We start from the raw sequence: 24,459 nt of genomic DNA, 5'->3' as shown, positions 1-24,459 counted from the left end.
TACCAAATTTTTTTTAACTTTATTTGCTATTTCAAACGCGATTCTCAATTAACATTGAAGTAAAAATGTGTGAAACAGTGTAAACAATCGAAATGCTATATTGAAACATGCTTGAAACAACAAATAAAGTTAAATTTTTTTTGATAAAAATGACTAAAACCAGAGTTTTCTAGAGTTGAAAGACTAAATTGTACCTTAGTTTGAAAGAGAGACTAAAAACAAAATCGTCCGAAAATACAAGAACTAAAAATATATTTATCCATTTTTTTTATACATCTTCTAAATTATCAAAAATTTCCATACATCTTCTAAGTTATCAAATTCAAGACCGAGTTTGACACTCATACTTGTATCCATTAATTACTTCTATAAAAGAAAACCATGAACAAAAATAAAACAATTTATTAAATTGATCATAAAAGATAGAGACATGAATAAAATCATAACAGGAACGCAATAATATATGTTTATACATTTAAATGCACTAAAGAAAAAAAAAATTATAATGAACTATGTTAACTATGAAAGAAAAGAACAAAAAAGTTACGTGTAAAACTTTGAATTTCAATTATCTATTAAAAGCTAATATATTTTAATTATCTATTAATATTAATGTTATGTTTCAATTGTCTATTAATGTTACGTTTCAAATATCTATTGCAAGTTAAAAAAAAAGGTGCCGTATTATTACCAAACAAATATATAAATTTTTATATTTATTTGATGTTATTTGTTTTTATATTTTTTTAATAAAAATATAAAAGTTTACATTTTAATATTTTATCTTTATAATATATATGAAATAAATGTAAAAATGTATGATGGCAACCGTCAGAAAGCATGAAAATTGAAATTTCACCGAAAGTCCAAAACAGACAAAGTGCGTAAAACTGGTGACAGCAGTCTTCACAGGTGACGCTGTTTTCCATTTCAACTTTCAATTGTTTTCGCGTTAGCAAAAGAAAAAATCCAAATCAAAATTCAGAAGCAGAAGAAGAAGAAGAAGAAGAAAGGATGGTAATGGCTGTGGCTAGTGGTGACTTGCTAGGTGAGAAAGCTTCGGCGATGAGAGCGTCTCTGGAGAGAAGCCAGACCATCACAGACGACGTCGTTTCGATTCTGGGCTCCTTCGACCACCGCCTTTCCGCCCTGGAAACCGCCATGCGACCTACCCAGGTCACTCATTCCACTCAAAATCCTTTATTTATTTTTTTCTTAATTGGGTCTTTCAGTTTTTGCAAGTTTTTTTGAAAAAGTTCGCTGTTTTTATTTCTGCTGCAACTACAAGGATTTGGAGGTCTTCATGCCTTTAATTAAGGCTGCATGGTCGCGTTTGTCTGTAATTTCTTACAATATCAGAGATCGCTACGAAATTGAGACCACATCTGGAAACAGAGACTTTGTTTGGAATTTTGTAATGGAAACTGTATTTACATTTGTCTATATTTTCTTACAATATCAGAGATCGCTAACCATAGTAGCGAACAGAGACCTTATTTGGGGTCTGATATTAATCTGTTACGGTCTGATAATTTCAAAAATCTTTTACAATGGATAGAAGACTCATTTGACTAAAGCTAGACCCAAAATGGTTAATTTTTTTTTTGTTCAGATTCATATCAGGGTCTCTGTAACTGAAATTGTGGTCGCATTTGTCTGAAATTTTCCACGTTACCAAAGATCGCGAGGAAATCAGATTACAGTAGCGAACAGAGACCTTATTTAGGGTCATACAACTGCAACCGTGGTTGCAGTTGTGTATAATTTCCTATAATATCAAAGATCGTGACGAAATTGTACTGCTGTAGCAAACAGAGACCTAATTTGGGGTCTATGCGACTGCAACTGTGGTTAAATTTGTCTGCAACTTACTACATTATCAAAGATAGCAACAAAATGATATCTTAAGTCAAACAGAGGACCTTATCTGGGTCCTCTGGGACTGTAAGTGCTGTCATATTTGTCTGCACTGTCCCCCAATACAAAGGATGGCGATGAAACTGTATCTGTGACTACAAGCAAAGAACCTACTTGTGGTTATGCAATCCCAATTTTGGCGGCATTTTACAATGTCAAAGATCACAACAAAGTCTGACCGTGTTCACAAATGAATACCTTACTTGGGGTGTTTGTGACTGTAATTGTCACTGCATTTGTCTGTAATTTCTTGCAACGCAATGAAACTGTGACTATAAACAAAGACCTTATGTTCTTTGTGATTGCAATTGTGCCTGCATCTGTCAGCAATTTCCCGCTGTATCAAGGACTAAATATTATTTCTTGCTTAGCTTTTAAGGAACTTCTGGGTTTTGCCTTTTCTTCTTTTTCAAGATACTCCCATGTGCTGATGAATGTGTGGTTGCTTTCCGTTTCTTCTTTTGTGTTTGGTTTTGCAGATCAGAACACATTCTATTCGGAAAGCTCACGAGAACATTGATAGGACTTTGAAGACTGCAGAGGCCATATTGGTCCACTTTGATCAATATTATCAGGTTCATTCTTCTGGTGGTTACATTTGCTAATCATTAACTGTTTGAAATTTTGAATCACCTTATGATCTGCTTCATTCTATAAAGTATTCTATTTCTTTTGAAAATTGTTCCATCCTTTGATCTAGTTAAGATGCTGATCTGGGTATAAAAGGGTTTAGAATTTAATTTTATTTGCTTATGCTTTGTCATGGCTCCCATCACAGTGCTAATATGTTGTCAAATGAAATGCAAGTGTTTGTGAATGAATCTGATACTAGCTTCTGTGTCATACAAGTTTCTGAAAAATCAAAGCAGAAAATTCTGAGAGAAGTTGGATGAAGATGAAGATTAAAAATGATAAACAAATGGCCTGACAGCCCTCCTCTTTCATTTGAAGTTGGAATTGGCTGTGTAAAGATTTGCTAAAAAGCATGACAAAGGCAATTACTGCAAATATATAATGATTATATTATATGTAATGCAATGATACAATTCTTGACTCTTAATTTCGTTGCTACATCATGATGCAATAACCTAAATAATAATTCCAATTGTAGGTTAATACACATTTTCAGATTTAGTGGGAAGAAAAAATTTCACTGTTTTTCAGTTTATCATGTAAGTTTTATGAGGAAATGTCCTGCCCCGGATAGAACCTCTTTTAGTGCCTGATAAAAATCTTTAATTAGGTGTAAGTGTTATCGAGTGAAAACTTAATCACACCGAAGGGATGTTCAGAAATATTGCTGTTTGTTTTATTTATATTTTTTATTTTGCATCTTGCTAATCATATTCTTGTGTGCTTCTTCATATCATTATTTCATCATTCTTTTAGTCTTATATAATGTGTTAAAGTACTACTGTTAGGATCTTATAATAAAGATTCCTAACAAATTGGTCCGACCTGCCGGATCTTGAACGGAGGGACGCGGGTTATACATGGCGGGAAAGACTAACGGAAACGTGATGGAGGGGCGGATGGAGACGGTGGAAATTGCGGTCGAGGGGATCAAGGTTGAGATTGCAGCGATTCGTCAAGAATTGAAAGAAATTGGGAAGGTCTTGGCGGGAAGGGGTCGGCGTCAAGATGAACCGTCGGTCAATGGAAATGTGAAGAAGACGGGGGAGAACGGAAGCGGAGAAGGGAGTGGCCGAACTGAAGGCGCGATTAATTGGAGGAAAAAGGGGGAACTACCCACCTTCGACGGATCAGATCCGCTTATCTGGATCAATAGAACAGATCAATTTTTCGATTTGCAAGGAGTATCGGAAGATGAGGAGAAGGTCCGGTTAGCGGAATTCAGTATGGAAGGTAGCGCTCGCTACTGGTTCAAAGCTTGGAAGGAGAAAGTAAAGAATCGTTCATGGGATGGTTTGAAGGAAGCCCTCGTGATAAGGTTTGGCACCATTGTTGAGCGGAAGTCGTATTGGGGACGAACATGCGGTGAGGTGACAAGGTCCGAGACCGATCGCTATGACCCAGGCCGATCAAGAGTGACCGAGCGGTTGGACAAATCAGAACAGGAGAGGACTGCTGGACCCAACGGGAGGGGACTGACGAAGCTGAACATGACAGGATGGTCTGAACCGAACGGCGAAGCACTGCAAGCAGCGGACCCAAGAGGACTGAAGGAACAACTTTGCATGGCATTGTCGGTGTATTCAGCTGGAGGAATAACTCAATCCAATACCATGAAGTTGTCGGGGTGGATTAAGATCGGAGGGTAGTCGTGCTCGTCGATAGTGGAGCGAGCCATACCTTTATCTCGACAAGTTTGGCGGAGGAGATGGGTTTAGAGAGGGAGGAGACAACACCTTATCGCGTCTGTCTAGGGGACGACCAGAGAAAGGAAAGTTGAGGCCGTTGCATGGGAGTTTCTTTAACACTGGAGGGAGCGGAGATTAAAGAGGATTTTTATCTCTTTGAACGAGGGGAAGTCGATGTCGTGCTGGGAGTAGAGTGGCTGGCCAAGTTGGGGAAATTAGGGTGGATTGGAAGCAAATGACCATGAAATATGGGTCAGCAGAAACAGAGGTAGTGATAAGGGGTGATAGCAAATCTGTGATGAAAGTCATCACTCCCGAGGCGTTCAAGAAGGAGATAGGGATCGAGACTTTTGCGGTGGTGTGGGGTTTGCATCAATCTGAAAAAGCAGCGGCAAACCCAGGGGCAAAAGGATTAACCCTCATGCAGGAGCAGAATTTCGAGAAGGTGTTTGAGGTGCCACAAGGACTTCCTTCGGTTAGAAGAGTGGACCACCGGATAACCATTGAAGAAGGAACTGAACAAGTGAACGTGAGATGCTATAAGTATACCGACTTGATGAAGGCTAAAATAGAGAGGAGATGTTGGGCTTGGGCATTATTGGACCCGGTAACAGCCCATTTGCCAGTAAAGCTGCTATTTTCAGTGAAGATAGAGTGGTAGGTTGTGGCGGGTATGTCACAACAGTGAAGAAAGGAGAAATGTTGAGGCCTGGGATTAAAGCAGTGTTGTCAAGAAGTGACCCAGCTGTGATTTGGGTGTCCACGGGTGCATCAACTAGGGCTGTTACAAGTCCATTTTCTGAAATTACTGAGGTTATAAAACATGCAGATCTAGCTTCTAGCATTGGCCACAAAGGAATTTCCAGGTTGCTTGCAGAATCTTTATTAATTAGCCATCTTATATTACTTANAGTGGTGAAAGCTAATAAAATCCAAGAAGAATGGAAGACATTGGAGAAGGAATTGCCACCACCTAAGCCTCCCGACATGAATTGATGGGTAGTATCTAGTGCATTCTCTTCAGATGAAAACAAGATGATGAAGAGGAGCCAAGCGACCCGTTTTTTTTTGGATTCCAACCTTGAGGACAAGGTTGTTCTGCAGAGGGGTGTAATGATAGGATACGGGGAGAGGGCATAATGGGTATTGAGTTTAGGTTATAAGGCAAAGGAATAGTGTAAATAGGACTCTTATATTGTCAGAGGAAGTTAGTCAATTGTATACTTTGTAGAGATCGGTTTCGAACCTGGTGAGAGAGGTTAGGCCCTCGAGTTACACTTCTTACTTCGTGATTGTCACTGTGAATAAGATACCCATTGTTTCATTCTTTCTGTCTTGTGTGAGTACATATCAGTGGTGAGGGTGACTGTTAGGATCTTATAATAAAGATTCCTAACAACTACCCTAGTCATGGGTATTTTGAAATCAGTTTTCATTTATCCTTCTTCTGCTTCTGCTTTACAAGCTTAAGGAATTTCCTTCCACTGTCAAATATATTGTGTTCCCATTGGTTTAATATGCAGGCAGAAGCAAAAATAATTAAAGGACCACATGAAGATGTGAAGAGCTATCTTGAAGCAATTGATCAGCTGAGACGAAACATTAGATTTTTTAACAATAAAAAGGGTTTTAAGAATGATGATGGTATTGCCATCCGTGCCAATGATTTGATAGCCGAAGCTATTTCTAAGCTAGAAGAAGAGTTCAAGCGGCTATTATCATCTTACAGGTTTGTGTTTATTTTCTTAATGTTGTTGATTTTTTACATTTCAAACAAAAGTTCATTTTCTTGCATAAACTAAATCACCATTGTGGTTCCTTCTCTCAGATAAATGATCTTTCATTAGATAAATCAATCTTAAATAAAAAAAGTAATCTGGTAAAGGTGAGGTCCTTTAACTTCTAGCTGCTAACATATGAGCCACTTTTCTGTCATTATTTAGTTATTTATGTATAATATGAATATGGTTTTTTAGTGAGCCCAATGTCAACTGATGATCCATGTAGCTAAACTCCTTCTGGGATATTGTTGCTGTATAATATGAATGGGATAGGTCTTATGAATAGTACTTGATAATATTTGAAATACAACTTTCATGAAATGAATTTAATCCATTTTGAAGTGTATGCTGATGTTGCTCTCTTGTATCATCCATCTGATTGTTATATTTATATAAAGGTTTGGTATTTTTGTTGTAGTAGGTCTTGTGCTTATAACTTTCAACAGTCTATTGTGTGACCAAGATTATAGGGTTGGAAACGACTTGATGATGTCCTTGATAATATTAATCGTAGAGATATGTTTAAATTATGTAGGAAAATGATTACCTGGTGTAGAATCACAATTTTATTCTTGAGGAACGGTTGACATTTTGCTTGACAAAATGGTTCAGTTTGTTTTTCAATGAAAAATATATTATGTTATTTAGCACCATGCCTTGTTCTCTGTTTACAGCAAACCTGTGGAGCCTGAACGCCTCTTTAGTTCTCTTCCAAACACAATGCGACCTTCATCAGCATCACCAGGTCATGATGATGATTCCAGCAGCAAGAATCATTCTTCTTATATCCATTCTGAGCCACATAAAAATAATGCTGATACTGTTGTATACACACCCCCTGTTCTTATACCACCAAGAATATTGCCGTTGCTAAATAATTTAACCGAGCAAATGGTTCAAGCTGGTCACCAACAACAGTTGCTCAAAATATACAGGTAGAGCTTCTTCTATTGACTTTTTCACAGTGAAAGGAAAAAGAAATTGCCTTGTTTTGTTCTAGTTATGCATATTGCAAAACAACCCGGAACTGCAAAGTGAGTTTTTTTAATGCTTTTTATTAAGGAGCTTTTTTTGAATGAAGCTTTGACCTTAGGTGATTAACTTGTGATTGATTGACAATTCAATTGTATATTGATATTAGATGTGGGCGAGATGCTATACATGTTTCAATCTACATTCTTCTAGGCAATTTCTGGTTGGGGAGCTTTGTATTCTTTTTAAGGCGCATCTATGCGAGCTTTGTTTCTTTCTTTGTGTGTTTTGGTGAAGTTGCTGTATAGTTCTTTTGTGTGATCCACAGCTGGTTGGGTTGCATTAGGGACATGAAGGGACAAAGTTGTAATTCGTTATGTTAGGAATAGTGACAGGACTGTAAAGAGGTGGGAACGACCTTTAGAGGTTTATCATAGAAGGAAAAAAGGGGTTAAATTATAATTAGTTGTAATTTGGTAGTTAGTTATGCCGTTTGGGAGTAAGGACCTCATAGATAAGTCCTCAATTATATTTGGTGGTTTTTAGCTTTTGTTTTATAACATCGGTGTATATGGTTTTTCAGAGTAAAAATGAGAGTGCTCTTTTTAACTCTGATTTTGTTTATCCTGTTCTTTTGGTTGCTATAAGTTTTGGTTTCTATAATTCCTTTGAGTTATGTTGTTTTCTAACAGAGAAAGTGATACTGGCAGATCTTGAGGAAGTATTGAATATTTGAAGAAATTTTTTTGAGACAAAATAGCCAGAAATTAGTTAGTGAAAAGAGTCAATTCACTGACTCTTGGTGGTCAAGAATCAGAAGGTGAGGCAGTAGAAGAGGATGAAAGGTATGAAAAGGAGTTTACAAGAAGATGTTGGACTAAGAAAGTAGAATTACACTTTTGAGGGTCAAGATCCTTTAGGATGGTTGGTATAAGAAAATTTGTTTTTGAAGTTCAACCAATTAGACCTACAGAACGGTTATATTTGGCCTTGATAAGTTATGGAGGGTACTGCTGCTGCTGTACACTGATTTTAATATTGAAAAATACCAAGAATCTCACTTTAAAGGGTTTTCTGGAGGCTTTGATGAGGATATTTGGAGACAATGGTTTGGGTTTGGTTTATGAAAGATTAGCCTTGTTGAGACAAATTGTTGGTGTAGAAGAGTACATACAAGCTAATCCAAATGAGAACAAGAAATTGTTGGGGTTTTTCTTTGATTGGGTTGTGGCATGATATGAGGAGTTTGTTGTCCACATAGTCCTCACAAATTGACATAACCCTTTAAATTTTCAAAGATCTCCAATCAAAGCAACAAGGCCAGACCTAGAGAGAGGAGGCCGTGGCGAGTCAAGTGACGGTGATCGGAATAGGAGAGCGTCACGGCGTCTACAAACTTTGACCAGTGCATGGGAGTGTGTCTGGACTCCGATGGCAATGATCTCGATGACATTGGGGTTTCTTGACTGAGATGAGGAGAACCATGTGGTTGTCGGTTGAAACTAAAGCCTCAGTGACGGTGACATCGGTGGATGACGACAACACGGAGAGGGGTGAATTATTTTTTTTTTTTTCAAAAGAACCTTAGACTCTTGATACTATATTAAATGTAGTGAAAAATTATATATGATATTAATCTTCCTTGTGTAGAAAATACACATAGTATACCATATTTGTAATAAAGGAAATATGGATTAAGTCTAAAATACAAATAAAGGATAATAACAAAGTAAATAAAGATAAAAGATAAAGATAAGATATCTATCTAAGATATCTAATAATATGTTATATTTAACAATGGTTAATACAGACAGTTGAGAAACAACCCCTTTAAGGGCCTCAAATGCTTGTTGAGCCTCTACATAACACTAAAAACCCTCCTCAGTCAACAACTGTTTAAGAGGTTTGGCAATCTTACCATACCCTTTCAGAAATCTTCTATAGTTTTTGGTTAATCCCAAGAACCCTCTCAAAGCCTTAGTATCCTTGGGGCACTTCCCTTAAATGCAGAATGAACCCTTGACACTTCCCTTGGCATTATACCTTGTGGTCATCCCCCATCTGAACCACGTAAGGACAAATTGCTTCTTGTTTCAGCCCACATTTAGTCATCAAATCCTGCTAAATGAAATTATGTGAAGCACCACAATATATCAAAACCACCACTTCCTCCTTCCCAATTGTGCCCTAAAGTTTCCAAGACTTCTTGGTAGTAAGGCCATCCATGGTACACATAGATAATTGCAAGACCTTTCCTTCCTCTATTTCTTATTCCTGATTAAGATCGTTGTTATGTAAATCTTCAAATCCCGAGAAGTTCATTTTAGACATTAGCAACACATGTAATTGTTTATTTCTGCACATAGGATTGGGTCCAAATTTCTCATCACAACAAAAACATGAGCCTAAACATGAGCCTATTCTGTTAGGGTATAAGGTGGGGGGATATTCGATATAAGTTAATTAGAGTAAATAAATATAGTATAGGTTAATTAGAGTAAATAAATATATATTCCAGGGAAATATTCAATATAAGATATTCAGTATAAGTTAATTAGAGTAAATAAATATATTATAAGTTAATTAGAGTAAATAAATATATATTCTAGGGAAATATTCAATATAAGATATTTATAATTAAGGATATATGCTAGGATAATATATGAGGAGATATTTATATATAGGGATATTTATATTAAATATATTCTAGGAAAATATTTAGTGAGAGATGGACGGGAAATAATTAGTATAAATAAAGTTAGAGTCTAGGGTTAAGGGTAGGCTTTTGATTTGAGAGTTTTGTAAAGGAGGTTATACTCCAGGATAATTGACGGAGGTTATGCTCCCAATTATTGGATGACTGAAGGAGGTTATGCTCCCAGTTATCTTTTACTTGTGTTTATCCAGATATTACCATCAATAAAAGATATTTATTTGTTCAATTCCATTCTTTTATTATTCTTTTGCTTGTTTTGAGTGTGTGAGAGGGTGATTTCATTACGTCTCCTACTTGGTCATGTAACATTTTCTGATTTTGTCTTGCAATTATTCTTGGGTTAATTTTTGAAAAGGAGCTCTCCTTGTTTGTTGCATTCAGTGGTCGCATTCAGTGCTTTCGGTGGTTGAAACTTCACCTGTTCTCTCCTTTTCCTTTATTGGGGCCACCCACACCCATAGAATTTCCACCTTCTTTCATATAACTTCTAGTTAACGAAAAAGGTTTGAAGGTGTTATTGGTTTAGTTAACACCTTGAGTTGTTGCTTTTGTTGTTACTCTAACATTTTCTTCTACCATTTGAGTCTTCATCGTTAACTCAACAAGATTGGTAGGTTCATACGGCTTTACCTCTGCCTTGATATCGCGTTTCAACCTGTTCAAGAAGATATCTACCAAATAATCTTGATCAATTCCCTTTAAGAATCCAACATACTGTTCGAATTGCTCAATATAATCTTTCACACATAAATCAGAATTTCAAAAGGGTTTTTTAACATGGTTGAAATCTGCACATAACAACCACCTTGAATGCATCCCATGTCGGATTGGGATTGCATGTTTCCCACCATTGAAACTAATTTAATGCTTTCCCCTGTAAAGCAATCATGTCAGCCTGCATTCTTTCCTCATCATTGACTTCTTTCAATCTCAAATACCTTTCCATCCTATTAGTGCACCCATAAGCCTCTTCTCCAGCGAACACTGGAATATCCAATTTCCTCCATTTTAATGAAAAATTGGATGTCTTGTTTTGCTCTTCCCCCCCTCTGCCCTCTACCTCCATTCAGTGCTAACACATTTTTGGTGCTTTTCTCTTTGCAAGGAATCTTTTCCACCACAATGGTGAGCCCTTGAATGAGATCTTCCAATTGTTGAAACAGCTTGTGATACCCATTTTCTTGTTTATCTCGATCTTGCATGATTTCTTGCATAATCTTTTCCATAGTATCCATTCTTGCCTCCATTCTTGTATGCACCATCTGCGAATCCGCCCCACAGAACAAGATTTGGGCTTTGGATACTAGTTGATAAGATAAAAGTTACCCAGCTGTATAAACTGTTAGGTTTATTCCTCTGCTGCCTATCTCGGACCAATGTAGTAGGAGATTAGACCAAGCAATCAATTACAATTGAGGTGTTTTGAGAAACCTCACCTTCCACTGTGTATTCCACTTCCATAGGAAAAACATCATAACCTTCCCACACCCAAAAACAGACTATTTATAATGTCTGTATACACCTAACTATCCTAACTTATTTTTTTCATGCGAGCAACATGTTAGATGTGGTTGAAGAGGAAATATTGGATTCCTCAAAGGGATAAAAAAGAAAAGAAAATGAGGCAGATTTGTATCATGGTCTTGAAAGTTCCATTATTTGGTTGATTAATTTTATGGAACTGGGCCATTCCTCTTCTTATTGAAAAGCAAGTGTAAGACTGTCCAAGACTGATAGGCCTAAGAAGGATAAACAGGGCTGGATTGTGTATGAGAGGAGAAATAAGAGGACGGGTTAGATGTTAGCACTTAACATCTGCACAGTTAAGTGGAACTGAGGAGGTGATAGTATAAATAGGAGTTGATTAGTTGGGAGAGGCACTTTTGACAGTTAGATAGTTGACAGGTTAAGTCCTGTGGAGGGGGTTAAGCCTCTTGTATCATTGCTACAAAACCCATTCTTTGTGAATAATACACGATACCATTCTTTTCTCTGTTGTGTTTCTCTTTTGCGTGTGTGAGAAGAGTTCTTGATTAGGTTTCCCATTGGAAACCTATCAAAGACCAACTCTGACTTTGAAAAAGAATCATTTGATACTTGTTGAGTATAATTTTCAGAAAAGTGTTTCATTCAGAATGCAGCTGATAGTAACTTTCGCACTGCACTTATGGGTTTGTGTTCCAATCAAAATAGAGTTTATGTATGGCTTATCAATTTCCACGCTTTAGTTGAGATAATTAATGTAGTGATAATTACTTAAGTAGTAATTCTAATTGGTAGAAACATAGACCTTCTACATCTCATCGTATGTTTTTAGAGCTACTCCTTAAAGGCATATTCTGTTTAGACACTAGGAATATCCTTTTGGAATATTCTTAAAATAGATTTCTCTTTTCTTTAAGCTTTATGTTTTTTTGTATCCTTTTACGTTCTTTTGAGGTCCTCATCAGATATGTATATAACATATACACAATCAAAATTGTTCTCCTTCATAACAATTATGTGTAATTAGTTGTTTATGTCCTTGTGCTAATGCAGACAATTTAAGTTTATGTCCTTGTATGCCTCCCATCACCTGTTTCAACTGTGTATTCAATGTTATCATTTGAATAAATAGTACTGTAGTTGTAATTATGATTATCACCATCTTCATCATCATCATTGTTCAGAGATACTCGTTCTAAAGTATTAGAAGAAAGCCTACAAAAGCTTGGAGTTGAGAAGCTCAACAAAGATGATGTTCAAAAGCTACAATGGGAGGTTTTGGAAGCCAAAATTGGAAACTGGATTCATTTCATGCGTATTGCTGTAAGATCACTGGCAAATTTGTTAATATGCTTTTATATATTTTTGGTTAAATATGCAATTGTGCATGAACAGGTCAAATTGTTGTTTGCTGCCGAACGAAAAGTCTGTGATCAGATATTTGAAGGATTTGATTCGCTTAGTGATCAGTGTTTTGCTGAAGTAACTACAAACAGCATTTCCATGCTGCTTAGTTTTGGAGAAGCTATTGCCAAAAGCAAGAGATCACCTGAGAAGTTATTTGTGCTTTTGGATATGTATGAAATATTGCAAGAAATCCATTCAGAGGTATTTTCTTTTAAAATCCAAATTCTTGAATCTTGCTGTAACTTTGAGTCCCATATTTTTGACATTAGACGTGTTATGTTATCTGTATCAAAATGGGTGCTTCGTAATTTATGATTTTCTTTAACTTTATTCCCCGTAGAGCAATATATATTTCAAGAAGGAATTTTCAAGAAATCCCGTAAGATTAGTATGCCACACCCAATTCATCTATTTTCCTTCTAACACAACAAATAGCTTTTTCCCCAACAAAATTGCCTAAATTGTGCTGTAGTTCATTCATAACAAATTGGTTTATTGTTCTTCAATCAATAATTGTGGTTAATGTTTTGCTTCAACTCAAGTTTAGAAGAAAATAATTTCTCTCTTATTCAGTCTCTTACATATACACACACATGTACATATATACATATATACATACATTAATTGGATAAATATAGAAATAAGCACGGTCTATTCTAGGAAACACATCCCTAAGATTGTGTGATTGATACGCTAGTAATAAAATCAAGATGCAACCAATATACAAAATTAAAAAACAATAGGAATCAAATCTAAAACTTTCTAAAATATCTCAACACACTCTCAAGTTGGTGAATAAGTGTTTTCTATTTGTAGTTTGGATACAATTCTCTCAAAGTTAGTGCTATTCAGCCCCTTGGTGAGTATGTGTGCAAACTGTCCTTGAGTAGACACACGGGGTGCAAATCAAGCTTTTCTTTGATAAATTTTCTGTCTACTTCAATGTGTTCAGTTCCATCAGCTGTACAGGATTGTGAACTATGCTGATTGCAGATTAATTGTCACGATATAACCTCATAAGTTCACTGCACTTTATCTTTAAGTCTTCCAGTATAATCATCAGTTATAACAATTCACATATTCCTTAAGCCATTGCTCAAAATTCTGATTGCGGATTTATTGTCGCAATATAAACTCATAAGTTCATTGCACTTTATCTTTAAGTCTTCCAGTCATAACAATTCACATATTCCTTGAACCATTGCTTGAAATTCTGCTGCAGTACTAGATAAGGGGGAGTTGTATGTGGATGATATCATTGTTATTGTAAATGATGAAAAAGAGCAATAAAGGTTAAACCAGTGCCTTGCCAAAGAGTTTGAAATCAAGAATTAGCTCTTATACCATCTCAATTTAGAAGAAAATAATTTCTCTCTTATTTAGTCTTGTTACATACATCTTATACACACACACACATACATTAGTTGGATATATTTGGAAATAAGCATTGCCTATTCTGGGAAACAAATTCCTTAGATTGTGGGATAGATATGCTAGCAATAAAATCAAGATACAACCAATATACAAAATTAAAAACAATAGAATCAAATTTAAAACTTCCTAAATATCTCAACACTTCAATATAAACATAATAATTCCATGTTTCTCAGGACAATAAATTGGCACTTGGCTTGTCATCTGTTTTGTAGTTTTTCTTATAAAGTGCACCTTGAACCTAATTTAACTTCACAAATTTCTCTTGCTGGAGAATAGTAAGAAGAGCTAAACTTAATTAGGTTATTTTAAATAAGTAGCCCTTAACTGAAGTATCAAAACTGGAAGCCAGCAGCTTGCAAATGGACCAACCACAATCTTCTAGCCTGTGTGCAACCAAGGGATTAAGGAGGTGTGCCTTGAGCCATTGACTGCCGTCATACTGTATTATTAAAACTGAAACCTGCGTGTCCAAACCGGAAGGCCAGCAACCCTCTTCTCTGTTACTTTATTTTTGTCATTGTCAGTTAATTAGGTTTTGTTATTTGTTATTATTGAAAGGTTAACAAATCTGTGTACTTTTTTAACATATATGAACTGAAAATTGAGATGTCTATAACTTATATCGTTCAGAATGCATGGGCTATCTTATGTTATCACTATGGTATGCTTTATTGTAAAGCTGGAACTTTAGTATGACTATGTATTCGAAATATATCATGGTATAAGGCAAACCCTTACTAGTTATGAGTTTGCAGAAGCTTGAGTTTGTAAAAGTATTTACTGTTCTTACTTGAGTTTGCAGAAGCTTGAGTTTGTCACAACTAAATAATAATGTCCTTTTGAGTATATTTGAAAAGCGGCTCACATGTGCTTTAAGGGATGGAATTTAGTTTATTATCTGTCAAAGTTAGTCCCTTTGTAGGTTTACTCCCAACAATTTTCTTCAACCTGTTATACTATTTTGCCTCAACCATGGTAGTTATGGTGTCTTTTCCAAGATGTCTGATGTATATTGTGTGTTCAGCTCATGCAATGTAGGTTTTTACGGCTGTTTTGTATGTTGTTAGGAGGCATAGTTCAATGGTTATAACATATTATCAACCTTTTCTATGGACAAATTTACAGATTGAAATACTCTTTAAAGGAAGAGCTTGCTCCAAAATAAGAGAAGCTGTAATGGGTTTGACAAAACAGCTTGCACAAACAGCCCAGGAAACCTTTGGAGATTTTGAAGAAGCAGTTGAAAAAGATGCTACAAAGACTGCAGTAACTGATGGAACTGTCCATCCTTTGACAAGCTATGTGATTAACTATGTGAAGTTTTTATTTGAGTAAGTTCACATACGCTGCATTCTGCTTCAAATTCTCTAGCATATTCTTGAAATTGTGTCATTTTATATTTTTTTCATGGGGAGAAAGCTATATCTACATTTACTAGGGACTTGTAGAATATATTTTAGGTTTTCTTAATCTTTTTATGGGCACAGCACAGCTTTCTTCAATTTCTTTTGCAAGTTTTCTTCACTTGTTTTATTTATTTGTTTGTAAGGTACACTTAAAATTAGTTATTCACTTAAGGGTGTTGGATCATGAGTCCGAAAACACCTTTTTCTGGAATTAATAACACTCTGCTGGTTGGAAGTATAAAAAAAATTGTGTTTTGGTAATTGGTACAGGTTTGGGGAAAGATTTAGCATGCATGTGCTAGAAAGATGGTTCCTTGAATGATATCATTAATAATTTTTATGTATGGTCTCCTGCAAGAATAAGCAGGGAGATGCTGAGTTTGCATCAAATTTCACAATGCTGACAAGATCATTTGTGACTGTGAAGTGTACTATGCTGTTGATTTTTCTTTTGTACTAGTTTGAGTTTTGTTTTCCAAACCTATTGATGCTCAAGTGAAGGAATTGGGATGGGAAGCCCATGCTTTTAATTCTAAGTGAAATTACATATCAGCCATTCAATTTCTCACACTTTATGTGAGGATAATGCTTAAAATACTTTCCTCCTTTTTATTGTGATTGCAAATAATGCCTCTATCTATTCTTGAGATCTTGGAATATTTAACCATACGCAAATTCACTAAATATTTGCAGCTATCGGTCTACCTTAAACCAACTTTTCCAAGGGATTGAAGGTGAAAGTGATTCTTCACAGCTAGCTTCTGTGACCATGAGAATATTGCAAGCTCTTCAAACCAATTTAGATGGGAAATCTAAGCAATATAGAGACCCTGCTTTGACACACCTATTTCTCATGAACAATATTCATTATATTGTCAGATCAGTTCGAAGGTATGTCATCCAAATGTCCTTTATAATTTCACTGAAACATGAGAATTTTGCTGCATCTTCTGTCAGTTCAGTTGTTCTCTTAATTCTTTTCTAATTTAGGTCTGAAGCGAAGGATTTGATGGGGGATGATTGGATACAACGACATAGGAAAATTGTGCAACAGCATGCCAATCAATACAAAAGAAATGCTTGGGCAAAGGTGATTTATTATTGATTGAGATGACCACTTGCAGTTGCAACTATCATGGATGCTACCTCAGTTTTTTGTTATATCTAAGGATTATTATTATGAAAGGAAGACGGTAGTGAGGGATTCATTCTTTAGTAGATTTAGATATGTTAAACTATAGGAAAGAGGGAGAGAATGAGCTGAAACTATATGTTTTTAGACAACATGGATTCTTTATTTATATTGTCAAAATGGATTCAATATAATAGAGAGTAGATTCAGTATCCTCTAATAATAAACATATGACAGGAAAATAAATCAAAACATTCCTATTAATAATAATAATAATAATAATAACAATGTTGGAAGTCTCACATCGATTAGAGATAAGGTCAATTCAGTGTATATAAGTTGATGGAAACCTCATCTTACAAGCCGGTTTTGTTGGGGTTGAGTTAGGCTTAAAGTTCACTTTTAACATGGTATCAGAGTCATTGTTAAAGCCTATCCTAACGATTTTTGTTGTTTGTTGGGCATATTGTTCCACCTGCTATCGGGCTGCTATTGGACCACCCTATTAATGTCTAGTCCCATCCTTGAGATGTATATACCTCGGCGTGAGGGGGGTGTGTTGGAAGTCCCACATCGACTAGAGATAAGGTCAATTCAGTATATATAAGTGGGTGCAAACCTCACCTTACAAGCCGATTTTGTGGGATTGAGTTAGGCTTAAAGTTTACTTCTAACAAATAATAATAATAATAATAATAATAATAATAATAATAATAATACATATATAATTTAGACAATCTTGATTATATAGGATCTACTTCTAAGTAGTTGCAGCAATATAGGTTTGTAAGGGTGTCACCTGAGTAGTTGCAAGTAGTGGAGGGGAAAGAGGTGGAACATGTTATGAAGCCTGTTAGATGTTAAGTTGTGTGTTAATGTTAATTGGGCTCAACCCATTCTATATTTAGGGTTTAACCCTTATCTTACATTATAAATAAAACTACCCTATGTGTATGCAAAACACAAGGGAGATTTCTCCTCATCTTTTCCACTATTTCATATGGTATCTAGAGCTTAGGTTCTGTTCTAGCCTCTTCCACGGTCTCCGGTACTCATCACTGTCGCATCCGCCGCCATAGCCGCCGCCGCTGCTGTCGCCGCTGCCGTCGTCGTCGCCGCCGGAGCTCCAGAATCGACCGGTGACCATTCCATCCGAATCGTCTCGGCCAGGAGACCACCGTGGTCCAAAGATTGCGGCGACCGGAGCACCCACACGCCTCCATGCGCCGCCACCAAAGTCGGAGATCGGGCTCCAACCTAATTGTGTTATTTCATTTACCAAAGATTCTGATTGGTTGCAGGACCGAAGTTCGAAACACATGATTGGCACAAGATGTGAGTCTCATGGCCTATATCATCTTCGCCCTTCTCCACATGTTGGCGTAATCACGGAGTCACCATCCTTTCTTCATGCTCAGTTAGGTCATCCCAGTCTTGCCAAACTGCAGCAAGTTGTTCCGAGTTTGTCGAAATTATCGAGTTTATCGTGTGAGTCTTGTCAGTTAGGTAAATAAACTCGTAGTTCCTTTCCTCGTAGTTTCTCACAACGAGCGTCATCCCCCTTTTCATTGGTTCATTGTGATATTTGGGGACCTAGTCGTGTTAAGTCAACTTTAGGATTTCGGTATTTTGTTACCTTTATTGATGACTATTCCAGATGTACTTGGCTGTTTCTAATGAAGAATCGTTCTGAGTTGTTTTCTATTTTTCAAACATTTTTCAATGAAATAAAAACTCAGTTTGGGGTTTCTGTTCGCACTTTACGCAGTGATAATGGCCGTGAATACCTTTCTCAACCATTTAAACATTTTATGGCTTCTCATGGCATTCTTCACCAGACCTCATGTGCCTATACCCCTCAACAAAATGGGGTGGCTGAGCGCAAGAATAAACACCTCATTGAAACAACTCGTACACTTCTAATCCATGGTCAAGTACCCTCGCGTTTTTGGGGTGATGCAGTTCTCATTGCATGTTATCTCATAAACTGCATGCCGTCTTCTGTCCTAGATAACAAAATCCCTCATTCTATCTTATTTCCTCAAGACCCTTTACATCCATTACCTCTTAGAGTTTTTGGGTCTACTTGTTTTGTTCATGATTTTAGTCCTGGTCTTGATAAGTTATCTCCTAGATCTCACAAATGTGTCTTCTTAGGATTTCCACGGTCACAAAAGGGTTATAAGTGTTTTTCCCCTTCCCTCAATCGTTATTTCATCTCTGTTGATGTCACTTCTGATGAATCTTCGTTTTACTTTTCACATTTATCTTCTAGTTCTGTTCCTCTACCTGCTACTGTTGATATTCCTTTTTTCTGTGATCCTTCTCCTTCTTTAGACTCTCATTCCCCACAGGAACGTCCTTCAACTCCACCCCTTCAGGTTTATAGTCGCCGCAATCGTCTCCCTCATGACTCACTTCCAGTGCCGCCTCCTGTGTCTCCTCTGGCTCCAACAAATGAGTCTGACCTGCCCATTACCCTCCGTAAAGGTATACGCTCCACTTGTAACCCTTCCCCCCATTATACTGTTCTTAGTTACCACAAATTATCTCCATCTTTTTACACATGTCTCTCATCCATTTCTTCTGTGTCTATTCCTAAGTCTGTGGGTGATGCCTTAACTCATCCTAGCTGGCGTCAAGCCATGTTGGATGAATTAAGTGCTTTACAAAAAAGTGGAACTTGGGAGCTTGTCCAATTTCCATCTGGAAAGTCTGTTGTTGGTTACAGGTGGGTGTATGCTATCAAAGTTGACCCTGATGGTACAATTGATCGTTTGAAGGCTCGACTGGTTGCCAAAGGCTACACACTAATTTTTGGTCTAGATTATGGTGATACTTTTTCTCTACTGGCAAAAATGACCTCTGTTCGCCTATTCATTGCCATGGTCGCTTTTCGTCAATGGCCTCTTTACCAACTTGATGTCAAAAATGCTTTTCTTAATGGTGATTTGCATGAAGAAATTTATATGGAGCAACTGCTTGACTTTGTTGCTTAGGGGTAGTCATCTGGATTGGTATGTCGTCTTCGCAAATCCCTATATGGCCTAAAACAGTCTCCTTGGGCCTGGTTTGGTAAATTTAGCTGTGTTGTTCAACAATTTGGTATGTCTCGCAGTGAAGCGGATCATTCAGTGTTCTATCGCCACTCAAGTGCTGGACGTATCTACTTAATAGTGTATGTTGATGACATTGTTCTCACAGGAAGCGACTATCTTAGCATCTCTCAGATGAAATAACACACTTGTCACCATTTTAAAACCAAATATCTTGGTAAACTCCGGTACTTTTTGGGTATTGAAGTAGTACAATCCAATACTGGTATTGTCATATCTCAGAGGAAGTATGCGTTAGACATCTTGGAGGAAACAGGGTTAATGAACTGTAAATCTGTTGAGACACCTATGGATCCTAACATCAAACTCCTACCAAATCAGGGGGAGCCTTTCTCAAATCCTGAACGGTACAGAAGATTAGTTGGTAAATTAAACTATCTTACTGTTACTCGTCTTGACATTTCCTTCGCAGTTAGTGTGGTGAGTCAATTCCTAAACTCCTCATGTGAAGACCATTGGGATGCAGTTGCTCGCATACTGAAGTATATTAAAGGATCACCTGGAAAAGGTTTGCTATATGGTCCTAACAACGATACAAAAATCGTTTGCTATTCAAATGCTGATTGGGCTGGTTCCCCTTCTGATAGGAGGTCTACTTCTGGATATTGTGTCTATATTGGTGGCAACCATATATCTTGGAAAAGTAAGAAGCAAAGTCTTGTGACAAGGTCCAGCGCAGAAGCAGAATATAGATCTATGGCATTAGCTACTTGCGAGCTTGTGTGGCTTAAACAATTACTTAATGAATTGAAATTTGGAGATGTCACTCACATGACACTTATATGTGATAATTAAGCTGCTCTTCATATTAGCTCTAACCATGTCTTCCATGAGAGAACCAAACACATTGAAGTTGATTGTCATTTTATTAGAGAAAAAATCATATCCGGAGATATCAAGACTGAGTTTGTTAACTCAAGCAACCAGTTGACAAACATATTTACCAAGTCCTTACGAGGACCTAGAATTGACTATCTTTGTAACAAGTTTGGAACATATGATTTATATGCTCCAACTTGAGGGGGAGTGTTAGATATTAAGTTGTGTTTATGTTAATTGGCTCAGCCCATTCTGTATTTAGGATTTAACCCTTATCTTACATTATAAATAAAACTACCCTATGTGTATGCAAAACACAAGAGAGATTTCTCCTTATCTTTTCCACTATTTCATAAAGCCATTGGTCACTACCATATTGAATGAAAAACTGATTAAAACTGAATGCATATATACAAAAAAATGTTTTAGTTCTCTATTACCAAAACATATAGATAGATAAGAGAATTACAACTGTTATGAAGGAAAAACAGCAAATTTTGTTATAACTTACTGTAAACAAGAAGCACACATAAACACCCTTCAAATTTGGACACTATAAGAAGTTGTTTAGCCATGAGTTTAGAAGTTACCAAAGCCATGACACGGTATTTTGCTTCAACACTTGATCCCGCCATAACAATTTGGTTTTGACTTTTTGGAGATATCATTTTTCCTCCAGCACACAATACATACCCAAAAGTGAATTTCATATCATTGGATGAATCGGCCTAGTTGGCATGTACAGAAAAAGAAAAATTAATATCAAGTTGGAAGAGAGGCTGATAGAAAATGATAACCATTCAAAATAGTGGTGTGACAGAAGAACTTGGGTGTAACCATTTGTTACATTGTAGGCCTCAATGATCATTCTCCCAAAAGGGCCAACTTAAAGGGTGTAAAACCAATGACACCCTTCCAAGTAAAATGGAACCAAATCTCAAGTACCTGTACCACTACTTTCAGAGTGCACATATCTTAATTACTGCTTGCCTCCATTTTGCATGAGATTACACTGAAGACAAAAGAGAGGCAAGTCTAATCTGAAGAAGAATTATATGATGAGTAAGGTTAACATGATGAGGGGATGGGTTGTCCGTGGTTCAAAACCTTTTCCATATTACCACGAGCAAATTCAATTTAGGGCTGGGTGCAAATTCAATAAAGAAAATAGCATTTGGTAAGAGACTAGCATGGCCTTTTCCATATCACCACGAGCTCTGCCACAATCTTAATTTATAGGAAACAGGAGATATTGAGCTGAAACTATGCGTCTGAGACATCACAAATGTTTTATTTATACTGAGAAAATGGAATCAATACAATAAATAGAGGAAGTTTGATATCCTCTAATAAATAAAAAATGTTCCTAATAATACATGTATAATCTAGATATTCTTGACAATATAGGATGTGATCCTTATCTTTATAATTATAGCATACAAATTTTGATAGGTTCCTGGACAGGTCTATAAAATTTGTTCATTTAGCATCCTACCTTTTCTACAAGAAATAAATTGTGTATTTAGCATGAGTACGCAATCAGAGCCATTATGTTTGCCTTTTTATCAAATTTCTTCCTGAGAAGTAATATCTTTCTGTTTTGTTGAATTCTATGCTCATGATTTAGAGCACAATGTCAGCCAATTCTCCATTGATTTGCAATTACTTTAGAAGCTATTGTACCATTTCTGACGTGTTTCTTTATATTGGCAGATTCTTCAATCCCTCTCAATTCAGGGTCTCATCTCATCAAGTGGTGGGGGTAGTACTGCTGGTGGGGATGGGGGCAGTAGTGGTGCTTCAAGAGCAGTTGTTAAAGAAAGGTAGCTTTTTTGTTGCTTCCTTTTTGGTTGGTATTTAAAAAGTAAAGCCTCTGTCATTTCTTTTGTGTTCTCAGGTTTAAGGCATTCAATACTATGTTTGAGGAACTCCATCAGAAACAATCTCAGTGGACAGTACCAGACACAGAGTTGCGAGAATCTCTCATTCTTGCAGTTGCTGAAGTCTTGTTGCCTGCCTATAGATCATTTGTGAAACGTTTCGGGTGCGTGCGTATTCTCCTTTTAAAATTTTTGTGAAATGTGTTATTTTTTAGGTATAAATGATGAGTGAGATTGTTGTTTACAGGCCTCTGGTGGAGAATGTAAAGAGTAGTCAGAGGTACATCAAATACAGTGCTGAAGATCTCGAGCGAATCCTAGGTGAATTTTTTGAAGGAAAAAACATGAATGATTCCAAGCGGTAATAGTCTTAATTTTATCCCTTTTGAGATGCATATATGTAATAAGGCATACCTTTTCATTTTTCATTTTTCATTTTTTCATCACACTAACTTAACGTCATTATGTTCCAAGTCTTATTGTATTAGATACAACAAAAATAACCTTGTACAATACATACAAGTAATCGGATCTATAAGTAACATAGTCAGAAATTATACCAATAAATAACAATTCTGATCTTCATGATTTCTGAAATGATAAAAATACCTCTGAATCGTGCTTTTCATAATCGATTTTAAACAAATAAACATAGGCCTTTTGATTTTTAAAAATCGTCTTGTAGACACATGATTTCCTTTTACTACTTTTTTTTTTATATAGAAATGGTGTATTTTAACAACGACTTCTTCTATATTTTTAGCTTCCCTATGCTTTTTCTTTACATTTTTATGTTTTTAATTTATTTATTTCAGATTTTAGAAGTCCTTATGTTACCACACGATCTCTCTTCACATTTATTTTTTAAAATTTGAAAATTTTTAGGTTTTTTTTCAAATTTTTAAGTGAATATGTTTTTATTTTTAGATTATTTTTGATAATTTGATTAATTATTTTTTTTTATCTCTTAATTTTTTATATGATCGTATATTTTTTTAATAATTTAATTAATGAATTTAAAATAATATTTTTAATTTCTTTTACTCTTTAAAATTTTTTACTCTTTTATCTTTAATTTTATACAAAGATAATTTATATTTTGGAATTTTTGGATAATTACTAAAGTTATATATGTAAAATGTATTTATTCAATATATGTCAATATTATCTTAAAAATATGACAATTTTTTTTTTATTTTGAAATATTTTTTAATATTTTTATTAATAAATTAAATTTAAAAATTCTAATAATATTTTATTATTTAAATTTTAATTTAATTATTAAAAATTAAAATACAGAGTATTTTGTCTGAAAATGAAAAAACAAATTTATAATGTAAAACAATTAAAAGTGTACTTCATACGCCTTTACTAAAAAAAATAAGGGTTAAATATGTCTTTAGTCCCTATATTTTGGGGTGATTTTAGTTTTAGTCCCTCTTTCAAACTATAGTACAATTTAGTTCTTCAACTTTAGAAAACTCTGGTTTTAGTCCTTTTTACCAAATTTTTTTAACTTTATTTGCTGTTTCAAACGCGTTTCTCAGTTAACATTGAAGCAAAAATGTGTCAAACAGTATAAACAATTCAAATGCTATAATGAAACGTGCTTGAAACAACAAATAAAGTTAAAAAAATTTAGTAAAAAGGACTAAAACCAGATTTTTCTAAAGTTGAAGGACTAAATTGTACTATAGTTTAAAAGAGGGACTAAAACCAAAATCGTCCCAAAGTATAGAGACTAAAAACATATTTAACCCAAAAAATAAAAAGGAAAAAGTAGTTAATTGATAACATGACTTCTATTTAAATGTACAGGATTTCACCTTTTAAAAATTTTGGTTCTAAAACACAATTTATCCCATTTTTGTAATCTTTTAAAAATTTGTCCATATCTATATTTAAATAAAAATTACATAAGTATTAGAAACTTATTTGTTTATCATATTAAATTATTTAAGAGTAACATCATTTTAACCGCGTAAAACAAGTATATGAGAGTTATATTTTCTTGTAAATAGTTTTGTGAGAATTAAATACTAAAATGTTCCTTAAATAGTCAATTATAGA

The 24,459-nt window shown here is 35.5% G+C and overlaps 1 protein-coding gene across 1 annotated transcript; it reads left to right on the top strand.

Annotated features, from left to right (window-relative positions):
- The first annotated feature begins 829 nt into the window (after positions 1-829).
- LOC106772374 (exocyst complex component EXO70A1) lies at positions 830-22,956 on the top strand. Its single transcript, XM_014658750.2, has 12 exons — positions 830-1,176; positions 2,397-2,492; positions 5,762-5,967; positions 6,694-6,954; positions 12,377-12,515; positions 12,588-12,800; positions 15,162-15,367; positions 16,136-16,333; positions 16,433-16,532; positions 22,223-22,332; positions 22,407-22,553; positions 22,637-22,956. The coding sequence occupies exons 1-12, from the start codon at positions 1,015-1,017 to the stop codon at positions 22,752-22,754; spliced, it is 1,956 nt and encodes a 651-aa protein (XP_014514236.1). The 5' UTR covers positions 830-1,014; the 3' UTR covers positions 22,755-22,956.
- The last annotated feature ends 1,503 nt before the right edge of the window (positions 22,957-24,459 follow it).

This window comes from Vigna radiata, chromosome 8 (genome assembly GCF_000741045.1).
Source record: "Vigna radiata var. radiata cultivar VC1973A chromosome 8, Vradiata_ver6, whole genome shotgun sequence".
NCBI lineage: Eukaryota > Viridiplantae > Streptophyta > Magnoliopsida > Fabales > Fabaceae > Vigna > Vigna radiata.
The sequence above is the reverse complement of the archived record's forward strand: the minus strand, read 5'-3'. Positions and strand labels throughout refer to the sequence as shown.

What these genes read in the sequence shown, in the direction of transcription:
- LOC106772374 (XM_014658750.2), top strand. Translation starts at nt 1,015, where the DNA reads ATGGTAATGGCTGTGGCTAGTGGTGACTTGCTAGGTGAGAAAGCTTCG. An exon ending in CCGCCATGCGACCTACCCAG is followed by an intron (nt 1,177 to 2,396) that starts GTCACTCATTCC and finishes TTGGTTTTGCAG; the next exon opens with ATCAGAACACATTCTATTCG. An exon ending in TATGTGAAGTTTTTATTTGA is followed by an intron (nt 15,368 to 16,135) that starts GTAAGTTCACAT and finishes AAATATTTGCAG; the next exon opens with CTATCGGTCTACCTTAAACC.